General features: G+C 40.5%; 1 protein-coding gene across 5 annotated transcripts in view; it reads left to right on the forward strand.

The window, feature by feature from the left end:
* ASXL1 (ASXL transcriptional regulator 1) overlaps positions 1 to 14,197 on the forward strand; it is a 64,430-nt gene that overhangs the window by 10,510 nt on the left and 39,723 nt on the right. Inside the window, exon 4 of one of the 5 annotated variants that reach the window (XM_070801486.1) lies at positions 1 to 14,197. This exon is cut by the window's right edge and continues 28,828 nt beyond it. The exons of the other annotated variants lie outside the window; for them this stretch is intronic. Coding sequence (XP_070657587.1) covers positions 1 to 114 — 114 coding nt within the window. The 3' untranslated portion in view covers positions 115 to 14,197. 5 annotated transcript variants of the gene reach the window in all.

Raw genomic sequence — 14,197 nt, forward strand, 5'->3', positions numbered from 1 at the left:
AAGGAGAAATACCTATTTCTATGGACACCTAAGGGAAAGGAATTGAGTTTCATTTGTCTTTGTAATTTGACTCGGCAGAATTCTTGGCATAGTCCATGCTTAATAAATATTTGAACTGAGTTCAGTATCTTAATTTTCTGAGTGAACTCCGTTGTATGGATTTGCTGTGAGCTTGGGGGTGTTCTGTTAGTCTGCAGCCCATGTCCTTCATGCATTGATTGTTGTGCTCGGCACATTCTCTGACCTGCATGTGCCTTTATGTTGCCCAGTCTTCCTAGCAGCTTGCTCATTGGAGTTGTACATCACCTCCCTAATATTTTTGAGTTCATGGTTTGCTTGTCTGGTTCCCCCAGTGAGACTGTATACTTGAGGGTGGAGAGTGGGTCTTATTCATTTCATTATCCACTTGGATAATGTACAAAGTGACTGTCAATAAGTGCATATTTAATGAATGAATTAGTGAATAATGGCTGGATTCTGGTACTTCATTATTATCCTTTGCTTTTGACATTTGGTAGTAGATACTACTTATAATCTTGATGAAACTATCAGTAGACCTGCCTCTGGCATCTCACTCACAGCCAAAATGGAAGATGCTTATTCCTGTGGCTTTGGTAGACTTGTAGCTTGGTTGATTATCCATGCTGTCTCTTAACATTTTGACCTATCATAAAGTGATACATGGAAATGTAACAGAAAGTAAAATGCAACAGAGAAAGTGAAGGTAACCTGCAAATTCTGCTACTTGTAACCTGATAATAATTTATATAAATAATATTTGAAAAAACTGGATTGTAATTTCTTTATGGCTTTGGTGCTTGTTTAGTTAATATGTTTGCTGTCTTGGTACATAGGGACACACCTTCTTCTCCCCCAGACCTCTACCCCCTTGGGCTTCTTGAGAGTGAATCATTGATTAGTCTTACTAGTTGCCTCATTGTCACCACGCTGTCTTCTAGAAGTTGTGCAGACATTTACTTTATTGTTATTTGGGAATGGATAAGAAAGGATACCAAAAATCTGAACCAGCTGATTACCATCCCGATCACCTGAGGACCTAGGTCTGCTGACTAAAGTCCACGGTGGTGCATTTTTTTCCTTTCTTACCTCAAAAAAAATTTTTTTTTTTTGGAAAAAATTTCAGACCTACAGAAAAATTGGAGTACTGCAGCCAGCTTGCTTTCTTCCTGATTGCTATAAGTTTGCTTCATTTGCTTTACCTCTCTATACATATGTATGCGTTTTTCCCCAGAACCATTTAAAAGTGTTAAACTAGTACTGGTATTTCACCACTACATATCTCAGAATGTATGTCTTAAGAACAAGGACATTATGTTAGATAACTATAGTATCATTAGTATGTAATATCATTAATTTTCTTGACTATAATAATGATTCTATAGTTATCTAACATAATGTCCTTGTTCTTAAAGACATACATTCTGAGATATGTAGTGGTGAAATACCAGTACTAGTTTAACACTTTTAAATGGTTCTGGGGAAAAACGCATACATATGTATATAGTAATATAGTAGTATGTAATATCGGAGAAGGCAATGGCAACCCACTCCAGTACTCTTGCCTGGAAAATCCCATGGACGGAGGGGCCTGGTGGGCTGCAGTCCGTGGGGTTGCTAGGAGTCGGACATGACTGAGCGACTTCACTTTCACTTTTCACTTTCATGCATTGGAGAAGGAAATGGCAACCCACTCCAGTGTCCTTGCCTGGAGAATCCCAGGGACGGGGAGCCTGGTGGGCTGTGGTCTATGGGGTCGCACAGAGTCGGATACGACTGAAGTGACTTAGCAGCAGCAGCAGCAGCAGTATGTAATATAAGTTTATATTCACATCTTTTCTGGTTTTAAAAATATTCATTATGGCTTATTTTTTAAGTCAGTCATTCAGTCGAGAATCATACATTCCGTTTGGTTGGAGATCGTATCTCTACGATCTCCTTTAGTGTGGGACAGTTCCTTTACCTTATTTTGTTTTTCACGGCATTGGTATTTTTGAACACTCCAGGTCGGTTACCTTATAGAATTAAGTACATTTTTCAGGGACTAATAAGCATGTAGAAATCTTGGTTATTTCCAGATGCCTTTACGTTTGTACTGCTACATCATGTCTCCTGTTCCAGGTTGTCACCCAGAGCCACTCAGCAGTGAAAGATGGAAGTGATGGGATGTTTTGTATGGTGTCTGTCTAAGGGTAGTTTCCTCCAAGTCTTGCTTGTAATAAGGGACAGGAAGGCACAAGTTATTTAACTCATACACTTGTTTTTCATTTTGAGGGTGTAGTGACACCTGTGAAGTCCTGTGGTGTTTTTTCTGCCTAAGTGTTTTTCATATTGTTGAGGACAAGCACGTGCAGAAAGGTTTGGTTTCTTTCTCCCTGCTGCTTGAAACTCTCTTCTAGAGGACCATAAAGGTCAGAAAGCATGGGATTTTGCTACTTAGTTGAAAATAGGAGTTTTTTTCAGTTCTAAATACGTTTGTGTAGCTTTATCTATGATTACCAAAGCTTTACTGATAAGCCAGAGTCTTCTGGGGCTTGCCAAAGGATTCCTTCTCAGATAAAATTTGTTCTAGGTAATGTGATGGTACATTTGACACTTCATACATAAATGCTTGCATCAGGCCTTAGAGCTAGTCCTCAGGGATGGATGGGGCAAATGAAATCTGTCCATGCTTTGAATTCTTGATTTGAGTTGCTTTCCTTAAGCTTTCTCTGAAGTTGGCTATCAGTGTCCATCATTGCCTGGTTAGAGATGGGATTTATATTGTCTTTTACGCTTGGGATTTCCCATCCTTGTAAACCAGTGAGAGCACCTTTGTAGTGCTCCGTGTTTTTAAGAGTTTCATGCTGAACAGCTTTGCTTCTGTGACAAGGTGCTTCTGTGTCATTGGTGAGGTTAATCTGGTTTGGTGAGTGGCCATTCCGGCACTCACTGTCAGGCATGACTGCAGTCATCTGAACATTGTAAAGTTTTATTGTGAAATGATGCTCAAGTGAAGATGTCATGGCTTTTTGCACCTTATTATACCTCACGTGGTGATGCAGGGCTCAGCCTTAGGGGTCCTTTAATTCAAGTCTAGCTGAATCTTTTTAATATGCAAAATATATAAATTTAAAGCACTAAAAAAATCTTCCTGGTAAAAGAAATAGATGTCTGCACTTGAAATATTCATCCATTAAAATTCACAGTTTGCAAATAAAAGCAAATGGAGGAAGAGAGGGAGGTAAGTTTTACAGTTTCACAATGTTATTTATAGAACAACAATTAAATTTTTCTTGTACAACTCCACAATTACATCAATTCTAGAGCTATTTACATTACCATTAAATATCAGGGAGACTTTGATACAATAAATTATAGAGTCATTTGAAAGGCAGTACCAGAATCCATTTTGATTTTTGATAGGTGTATATCAAGCAAAGTGGTCTTTAAAAAACACAAATCATATCATACCACTATCCTGCCTGGTCCTTGCCTACCTCTCTGATTTGCTCTCCTGATACCTTCTCCGTGGTTATTATACTTCAGCCACCTTGGCCTTCACTCAGTTTCTCAAAAGCCCCAAACTTGTGTCCACTTTAGGGCTCTTAGACTTGCTAGCCACTCTGTCCGGAAAACTCTGGAGTAACTTCTTGTCGTTTGGTTGTTAGTCCAAGAGTATCTTCCCAGTGAGGCTTTCTCTAAATACCAATTCTAGTTACATAGCGTTGACAGGGTTTTGGTTGTTTCAGAGTCCTGCCTTGTCTGTTTGGTTACTTGGTTATCACTAGCCTCCCTCCACTAGAATATCAGTGCAGGGGCTTGTTTTCACTGTATCTCCTCTGTCTGGCAGATAATACATATGTAATAAGTACTGGCTGAATGAAAAGTAGAGGATAGCATCATTAAAATCTTAAGCCAGATAGTTCTCCTGGTAATCTAGTCTTGTTTTATATGTTTTATTACAGAATACACATATTCTGGGTTATTTTTCCTTCTCAGCAAGTTGACTTCTTAGAATCCTGTTTTTTTCTTGCCCTCTTTAGTGCAGTTCTGCATTAATCTGTGAAAGAATCTGCTGACACTAGAAATAAATCTTTCCCAGGCTATGGCCATAATCTGCTTCCTCCAATTGCTGAAGGCAGAAACTGACATTACAGTTTAAATATTTTAGGTATGTTTTAGATATCGTGTTGATCTTTTTAGAGTTTTGAACTTTGGTCATCTTTCTTAGAAAGAATTTCTTTTATATAAAATGGTAATGATGTTTTTAGATATCTTTTATAATTTGTGTTAGCTTTATCAAATATATGATTTTTTAATGTGTAGAATCCTAGAATTTCAGTGTGGAAGAGCCTCTGAATCATCTAGTTTATTTGTATTTTGCAAACAGAAAATCGAGCTTCTAACAGTTTAAGTGACCATGTATCCTGCATGACCATGTATCCTATTCAAGACCATGTATCCTTGTGACAAATGCATATGGCCTAGTTGAGACTAGAATCCACGGTTTGAGTTTGAGTTCTTACAGTTCAGTTGGTAAAGAATCCGCCTGCAATGCAGGAGACCCCAGTTTGATTACTGTGTTGGGAAGATCCGCTGGAGAAGGGATAGGCTACCCACTCCAGTATTCTTGGGCTTCCCTGGTGGCTCAGCTGGTAAAGAATCCGCCTGCAATGCAGGAGACCTGGGTTTGATCCCTGGTTTGGGAAGATCCCCTGGAGAAGGGAAAGGCTACCCACTCCAGTATTCTGGCCTGGAGAATTCCATGGACTGTTTAATCCACGGAGTCACAAAGAGTTGGACACGACTGAGTGATTTTCACTTTTCATTATGCCAATTTAAAATAGTTTTTCTTCAGGTTTTAAGACCTTTGGTTACTTCATCTTTTTGAAGCGTCTTAAGAGTTCCTTGATATTTCTCAAAATGTTAGTTTTATTCTCTTTAATGAAAGTTCTTATAATTGTTAAGCACAAGTAACTTTTCACATCCTTAAAAGTGCAGTCTTTAGTTACGGACAGTTGGTTTCCTTTTCTGCACTCTGCATTAATTGCATCAACATTTCTGATGGTGGTGGTCCTTTTCTGTACCAGAGTGAGTGGTAGATGGTGGCAGTGAGAGCACTGGACTGGAATGGAGCTCTGGGTTTCACACAGTGCTGCAGGTCCTATGGAGTGTCTCCACTTACACTGCTTTGTCTCCCACACTGAGAAGTTGAAATAGGTTGGTTGTTTAAAAAACTTCAGGTGTAAAACCTTTTTTCTCGTGAAACGGAGCTGCATGGTATAGATGATTGTGAAACTGCTCTGGTAGAAACAAGCATCTCTGGTGGACTCTACTATCCCCATCCTATGCCCCAAGCATCCAGGACATCTTTCCCAGACCCTGAAGCTCTGTTGAAAACCTCCTGGAGTCAGAATTCAGTGAAGGTCCTTTCTGTGCTCACATTCTAGCATCTAGACTACGTTGTGTGAACAGTTAAGTCAGCTCTGGATATTTTTCTTTTGTGGTGCATTTGGAATTTACTAGAGGCTGACTGTTTTATTGTAAACCTTCTCCACTCTGTACTGCATAGAAGATCTCTTGGTAGAGTGGTACCATTTGCTATGGTTAATGGTAGTAATAGTTTGGTTTTGATGGAGGTTTTGACCCCTCAGTTGGTAAAAGTTTTCTTATTGGAGTAATTCTCAAGGGCTGCCTGGATCCACCTTTGAAAACTGGGGTATTCTATTGTCTGACAGAAGGTTCAACTCGCTCAGGGAGAAAAGAGAACTTGCTTGTCAGTGGAGCCCTGGTCTGACTCTGGTTTGATGCCTAAAAGATGACAAGCGGCCTTTTGTCCTGCTACCTCCTGAAGTTCCAAGCCGTGTAAGAATGAAGTAGTAAATGGTAAAGGTCAGGGAACAGAGGTTTGGAAAGCACCACCACTGAAATGATTTTGTGCAGTTCAGAGGGGTGGGCAGGATGATAATTTTTTTAAGGGTGATTTTTAAAGCACCAGCATTGTAGGAAAATGAAGACCTTGTCCAGGCTTTAGCCTTCCTTGGGACTGTGTGTGAAAAAATGCTTAAACTTTTTTGGTCAGCCAGTATGAAAACTACATTTGATCTCTTCTCAGTCCTACACATCAGACCATTTGGGATTGTTTGAGGAACTTGTTTAGTCTAAGGAAGTTTCTTCTTCTTCTAGTTTAGTTAAATCTGGTAGAAAAGATGGAAACTGATGCTTGAGTGCTGACTATATTCCAGACAGACATCATACTGCTCACATTGGTCTTTTGAAAACAAATATGTTTTCCTATTCCTGTACTAATGGGGGAACAGCCTGAGAGAGTTTAAGTACAGTACATCAAGGCTGTATATTGTCACCCTGCTTATTTAACTTCTATGCAGAGTACATAATGAGAAAGGCTGGGCTGGAAGAAGCACAAGCTGGAATCAAGATTGCCGGGAGAAATATCAATAACCTCAGATATGCAGATGACACCACCCTTATGGCAGAAGGTGAAGAGGAACTAAAGAGCCTCTTGATAAAAAGTGAAAGAGGAGAGTAAAGAAGTTGGCTTAAAGCTCAACATTCAGAAAACTAAGATCATGGCATCTGGTCCCATCACTTCATGGGAAACAGATGGGGAAACAGTGTCAGACTTTATTTTTTTGGGCTCCAAAATCACTGCAGATGGTGATTGCAGCCATGAAATTAAAAGACGCTTATTCCTTGGAAGGAAAATTATGACCAACCTAGATAGCATATTCAAAAGCAGAGACATTACTTTGTCAACAAAGGTCAGTCTAGTCAAGACTATGGTTTTTCCAGTAGTCACATATGGATGTGAGAGTTGGACAATAAAGAAAGCTGAGTGCCGAAGAATTGATGCTTTGAACTGTGGTATTGGAGAAGACTGTTGAGAATCCCATGGACTGCAAGGAGATCCAACCAGTCCATCCTAAAGGAGATCAGTCCTGGGTGTTCATTGGAAGGACTGATGTTGAAGCTCAAACTCCAATACTTTGGCCACCTCATATGAAGAGCTGATTCATTTGAAATGACCCTGATGCTGGGAGGGATTGGGGGCAGGAGGAGAAGGGGCCGAGGATGAGAGGATGAGATGGTTGGATGGCATCACGAACTCAATGGACATGAGTTTGGGTAAACTCCAGAAGTTAGTGATGGACAGGGAGGCCTGGCGTGCTGTGGTTCGTGGGGTTGCAAAGAGTCGGAGACGAATGAGTGACTGAACTGAACTGAAGTCTCCTTGGTATGAATCTTCAAGTTGTGAACTTTCAAAGATGCAATGTGCATCCCATCAATGTCACGCGTGAATGAATGAAACTGCAGCTTGCCCTCCATCTCCTACTGCTGAGTCTTTCATCTCTACCACCTTCCACCTTCTCTCTTCCAGTCAGTAACTCATTTTGCCTGTTCACTCGATGCCAGCCCCTGTGTGCCAGCTGTTGTACAGTGCTACTATAATTTTCAAGGCACTGTAAAGTTAAAATTGTTTTTTTTTTGTTTTTTATGTATTATTTGTATGAAAAGTATTATAAATCTATTACAGTACTAAATTCTACTAGTGTTAGTTGTACCTAGGCTAACTTTGTTGGACTTATGTACAAATTGGATATAGGAATGCACTCTTAGAACAGAACTTGCTCGTATGTAGGGGACTTAATGTAAATGATATGAAGTCACATTTTGGGTTATTTGAGACTGGTATTTAACACATGGAGGACAGGTTAGAATATTCTGCCAAATGAGTTGGTTCTCAAATGTTTGCAATGCATTCTCATGGTTCTGAAAGAATAGCTTCAAATTCTTTGTGCAGCATGAGGCAGGAGATGAATAGGAAGTCACAAAGGTGTCCATTTTCTTCTGGAAGATGCTGTTGTCTTTGATTCACGTGTAGTAGATGGACTTTGAAGTGTGCATCTTTCAGTCAGGTAATCCTTTTATTTTAGTCTTCTCTTTATGCCAGCTTTTCTTTAGTAAATTAGCTCCTGACATTTCTTTTAGAATTGGTTTTTTTTGGTCTGCATTTCCACTGCCGCCTTTAAGTTGTCCTCATATGCCAGCTGCTGAAACAGCTCCTGCCTGGTCTACTTGCTTTCCCTTGTGCTTCCTTAGAATCCAGTTTCCTCTTGTGTGATCCGTAAAGCAGCTAGAGAGATTATTTTAAAAAACATCATTTGATCACGACACATTTCTGTTTGACTCCTGGCAATAGTTTCTTTTTTTATACTGTTCATGGGGTTCTCAAGGCAAGAATACTGAAGTGGTTTGCCATTCCCTTCTCCAGTGGACCATGTTTTGTCAGAACTCTCCACTATGACCCATCTGTCTTGGGTGGCCCTACACTGCATGGCTCATAGTTTCACTGAGTTAGACAAGGCTGTGGTCCATGTGATCTGTTTGATTAGGTTGTAGTCCATGTGATCCGCTTGCTCCTTGGAAGAAAAGCTATGACCAACCTAGACAGCATATTCAAAAGCAGAGACGTTACTTTGCCAACAAAGGTCTGTCTAGTCAAAGCTGTGGTTTTTCCAGTGGTCATGTATGAAAGTGAGAGTTGGACTATAAAGAAAGCTGAGCACCAAAGAATTGATGCTTTTGAACTGTGGTGTTGGAGAAGACTCTTGAGTCCCTTGGATGCAAGGAGATCCAACCAGTCCATCCTAAAGGAAATCAGTCCTGAATACTCATTGGAAGTACTGATGTCTTAATACTTTGACTACCTGATGGGAAGAATTGACTCACTGGAAAAGACCCTGATGCTGGGAAGGATTGAATGTAGGAGAAGGGGACACCAGAGGATGAGATGGTTGGATGGCATCACCAACTCAATGGACATGAATTTGAGCAAGTTCTGGGAGTTGGTGATGGACAGGGAACCCTAGCGTGTTGCGGTCCGTGGGGTCGCAAAGAGTCAGACACGACTGAGCAACTGAACTGAATAGTTTCCCTTGGTGTTTACCAAAAAATTCAAACTTTGCTCAGCCACACTGCCCTTCTTTCAGTTGTTGTAATTCCATAAGCTCTTTTCAGTTTTAGGGTCTTCTATTTGTAAGTATCTTCTCTCCACTTCTTGCCTGGCTCAACTAAGTGGGTCTCAACTTAATTGTCAGGCCCTCAGAGGAGCCTTCTCTAAGTTGGGTTTTCCTGTTGTGCCCTGAACTTCTTTTCACTTGTAAGTTTGTAATTATTATTATTTGGGTGATTGTTTGGGGTGTTTTCTCCTGACTAGGCCCTAGGGTCAGAGAATCTTTTATTTTGTTCTGGGTTATATCCTCAGTGCCTATCATAGTAGGTTTGTTAGACAAATGCAGTGGGAAAACACATAGAAAGAGGTTGTTCTGATTTGATTGGTAGCAGCTCTCTTTGCCAGACGGTTAAATTGATTCAGAATAGTAATTGTCAGTATTAAAACTGAAATATGTGGTACAGAATGTTTATCAGGATCTTTTTTTCATGGAATGGAGTGTTTGAAAACCTCCAAAGTATAAGCTTTGTTTTCTCAAAAAAGAAAAAAAGTGATAACGTCCAGTGTTACTGTTGAGCTCTAGTGACATACTGATCCCTAACATTGTGTGTGTGCCCCTCTTCTTTTTTTCTTCTGCCTTTCTCTGAAAGTGTTTAAGGTCTTATTGCCACGATTACATACTTTAGTGTTGGTCTTTTTTTTTGCTCCACATGCCTTGTTCAGATGTCTGATGGTTTTTGTTGAGGACCTATTCTGAGAGCCAGGCTTTTAAGTGCTGGCGGCAGATTTCAGTGCACTGTGGTTCTGTGGCTTCACTCGTCTTCTGCAGTGGTGGTGGTGGTCACTTAGATGCTTGCTGTTGGAGTAGGGGTGTCTTATCTCCTGATGCAGACTGAACAGTCATGATTTTCCCACCTCAAACCCGTTTCACCCTTACCTTGGATACGTCAATTAGTGAGAATTCCATCTTTTTAGTTGCTTAGGTAGAAACTTTGGCGTTCTCTTTGAGCTTTCTTTTTCCTTCACGGCACATCTAATCATCAATAAATCCTATTGGCTTAAGTTTCAGGATACACCCTATCTTACCATTCCCCCACCACCATTCTGGTTTAAGTCACCATCATCTTTCTCCTAGATTGTTGTAGTAGCTTCCTAACTGGTCTCCATACCTCACTTTTACCACCCTCCTTAGCACTGGAGCCAGGAAATTTTATTCAAAAGGTCGTGTCAGATTGTGTCATTCCTCAGTGCTCAGCCCCCCAGACCCCCTTCACTCAGGGTAAAGGCCGAAGTCCTTTGAGTTGCTTGCAGTGTGCCCTTTCACCATCTGCCTGCCTCACTCCCATCTCTCTTCCTCTTGCTCTGGCCCCTCTCACTCATTCTGGTTGATGACACAGTGGCTTCCTTGGTGACCCTTAAACGTGCTGCCAGTGTTCGTCTCAGGGATTTTGCCCCTTTGCTTCAGCTGTCTGAAATGCTTCTCTCCCCAAACACCTTCATGGCTTGCTTCCACACCTCCTTCCAGTCTGCTCAGATTGGACCCTGACCTCCTCACACTGCATAGCTCTCCTAATCTCCCTGTTGCCTTAGATTTTTTTCTTGGTATTTATCACTGTCTGATATACTACATTATATATACATTGTTGTTATTTTCTGTCTCCTTTGACTGGAACTAGTCCACTAGGGAGAAGGCAGTGGCACCCACTCCAATACTCTTGCCTGGAGGATCCCATGGATGGAGGAGCCTGGAGGGCCGCAGTCCATGGGGTCGCTGGGGGTCAGACGTGACTGAGCGACTTCACTTTCACTTTTCACTTTCATGCATTGGAGGAGATGGCAGCCCACTCCAGTGTTCTTGCCTGGAGAATCTGAGGGACAGGGGAGCCTGGTGGGCTGCCATCTATGGGGTCGCACAGAGTCTGACACGACTGAAGCGACTTAGCAGCAGCAGTCCACTAGGGAAGAATTTTAATTTTAGTTAATGTTGTTTCTTCAGCCCCTAGGAAAAAGGTAGGTACTCAGTAAGTATTTGTGTGAGTAAATGAATCATAGTTCATTTCTTTTATTTATTTATTTTTTTGTTTTTTTTTTTTTAGTTCATTTCTTTTAATTTGGTAATACAGTGAATTATGTCAATATATTTTTTTTCCAGTGTTCAAGCATCCTTGTATTCCTAGGATAAACGTCACTTTGACCTGGTTTCCTTTTAAATACCACATAGTTGGTTTAGAGTATTTAGGATTTACATCTGTGTTCATGAGTGACCTATCTACATTTGATATTTTGGTTTAAACCTTGCCCTGTTTTGGCATCAAAACAAGCTGTGCTGTTTTCCCTGTCTTGATTCTTTGCAGTAGTGTCTTTAAGACAGTTTTCTTTTTTTGTAAAATTTGCCATGAAACCTACCGGACATGATGTATCTTTCTTTGAGAACATGTCTTTACTTTTAAGATTGTGAAATATATAAATTATGCAAAAGAGAATATATGCAAGTTGAGTGTTATTTTAAGTAATAATAACTAAGAAATAAACTGCACACTTCTGTATCCACTAGCCAGCTCAGGAACAGAACATCCTCTGTACTCTTTGAAGCCTCTGCTCAGATGCGTCTCTATCCCTGTAAGATAACCACTGTTCTCATTTTCATATTAATCATTGCCTTCCTTTATTTCCAGGTTTATCCACATGTGTATATATTGTAGAACATGCCTTTTAAAAATACCTTTATGTGAATGGAATCAAACTGTATGTGTCTTTCTCAGACCTGCTGTTTTTGCGCTTACTATTTCTGAGCTTGATCTGTGTTGGTGCATTTAATTGAAATACATCATGTTTTCTGCTGTGTGCTGTCTTAGGGTTTGAATAGTCCGTGATTTCTTTATCCATCCTGCTTTCGATGTGCACTTGGGTTGTTGCTGGTTCTCGCTGTAGCAAACACCGCAGCACTGATCCCTCCTGTGCCTCTCCTGGCGCCTGTGTGTGGTAGCTCCTGCAGGGTGTGTACATTGCTGGGATGGGGCTGGCTAGTCAGTCTTACACCTGAGCATCATTACTAGGCAGTACAGCTGATTTTCAAAGTAATTGTATGAATTTACATTCCTTTCATAGTATATGAGAATTCCTGTTGCCCCACACCTTGTGGAGGTAAAATAGTTTATTTCCCCCCATTTTAAAATTATGATTTACATACAGTAGAATTGACTCATTTTGATGTACTACTGTACAGTTCTGTGAGTTTCAGAAAAAATTCATTTGAATTTTTTTTTTAGTTCACATTTGTTTTGACATTTTCTTTGGCATTTTAATAGTGCTATTTAAAAGTATGCCTTACGTGGCTTGAATGCGGTTGCTCCAGTAAATGTTGGTGCTAACTTGCTTCTCCCTCCCCTGAAAATTCGCTTTTACATTTATGGACAGTAAAATTCACCCTTTTCAGGTTACAGTCCTTTGAGTTTTGGCAGACAGAGAGAGATGTGTATTTGCCACCACCATTAAGCTATAGAGCGATTTCATCACCCTAGAATTCTCCCAGGCTTTTTTTCCTCCCCATGCTTTTTGGTAGTCACTTCTTCCCACCTCAGCTCCTGCCCAGCCATTGATTTGTTTTCTATCCTTGAAGTTCTGCCTTTTCCGGAATGTCATATAAATGGGCTTATCATTATGTAGCCCTTCAAGTCTGGCTTCCTTCGCTTTGTGTGAGGTGTTTGAGACTTAGCCATCTTGTAATGTATAGTATAGTCCCCCCTTATCCAAGGTTTCACTTTCTGGGGTTTCAGTAACTGTTGGTCAACTGCAGTCTGAAAATATTAAATGAAAAATTCCAGAAGTCAACAATTCATAAATGTTGAATTACACACTGATCTGAATAGTGTGAAATCTTGAGCCATCCTGTGCCCTCCCACCCGGATCCCCAGCCATTGACATTGTGTGCTCCTGGCATCCAGCCGTTGATGCTGTCATGGCTCAGTGACGTAGGGTCACCCGAAGCAGATGATCTTCCTCTGGTAGCCTACCACTACGTCACAGTGCCTGTGTCATTCACCTCCCTTCATCTCACATTGTCACAGGAAGGGTGAGTGCTGTCTAATAAGGTGATTTTGAGATAGAGACTACATCTACATAACTTTTGTTACAGTTCTCTTTATTATTGTTGTTAATCACTGTGCCTAATTAGTAAATTAAACACAATTATCACTGGTGTGTATGTGCAAGAAAAAACATAGTATACATAGAGTTTGACACTACAGCAATAGTTTGTTCCTTTTTATTGCTGAATAATATCTTGTTGTATGGATCTACCATGTTTTACTTATCCATTCCTTAGCTGATAGACATTTGGATTATTTTCTTTTGATAACCAATATTTTATTTTTATTTAAACAATTTAAGACTTTTTATTGACGTATCAGTTCAGTTCAGTCACTCAGTCGTGTCCGACTCTTTGCGACCCCATGAATCGCAGCACACCAGGCCTCCCTGTCCATCACCAACTCCTGGAGTTCACTCAGACTCACGTCTATTGAGTCAGTGATGCCATCCAGCCATCTCATCCTCTGTCGTCCCCTTCTCCTCCTGCCCCCAATCCCTCCCAGCATCAGAGTCTTTTCCAACGAGTCAACTCTTCGCATGAGGTGGCCAAAGTACTGGAGTTTCAACTTGAGCATCATTCCTTCCAAAGAAATCCCAGGGCTGATCTCCTTCAGAATGGACTGGTTGGGTCTCCTTGCAGTCCAAGGGACTCTCAAGAGTCTTCTCCAACACCACAGTTCAAAAGCATCAATTCTTCGGCACTCAGCCTTCTTCACAGTCCAACTCTCACATCCATACATGACCACTGGAAAAACCATAGCCTTGACTAGCCGGATCTTTGTTGGCAAAGTAATATCTCTGCTTTTGAATATGCTATCTACGTCGGACATAACTTTCCTTCCAAGGAGTAAGCGTCTTTTAATTTCATGGCTGAAGTCACCATCTGCAGTGATTTTGGAGCCCAAAAAAATAGTCTGACACTAGTATAGTTGCTATATAATATTATATGTTGAAGGTATACAGTATAGTAATTCACAATTTTTGAAGGTTATACTCCATTTGTAGATGTTACAAAATTCTGGCTGTATTCCCTGTGTTGCACAATATATCCTTGTAGCTTATTTTACACATAATACTGAATTGGCCAAAAAGTTTGTTCAGGTTCCTCTGTAATATCATATGAAAAACCTGAAT

This window comes from Bos indicus, chromosome 13, assembly GCF_029378745.1.
Source record: "Bos indicus isolate NIAB-ARS_2022 breed Sahiwal x Tharparkar chromosome 13, NIAB-ARS_B.indTharparkar_mat_pri_1.0, whole genome shotgun sequence".
NCBI classification, from domain to species: domain Eukaryota; kingdom Metazoa; phylum Chordata; class Mammalia; order Artiodactyla; family Bovidae; genus Bos; species Bos indicus.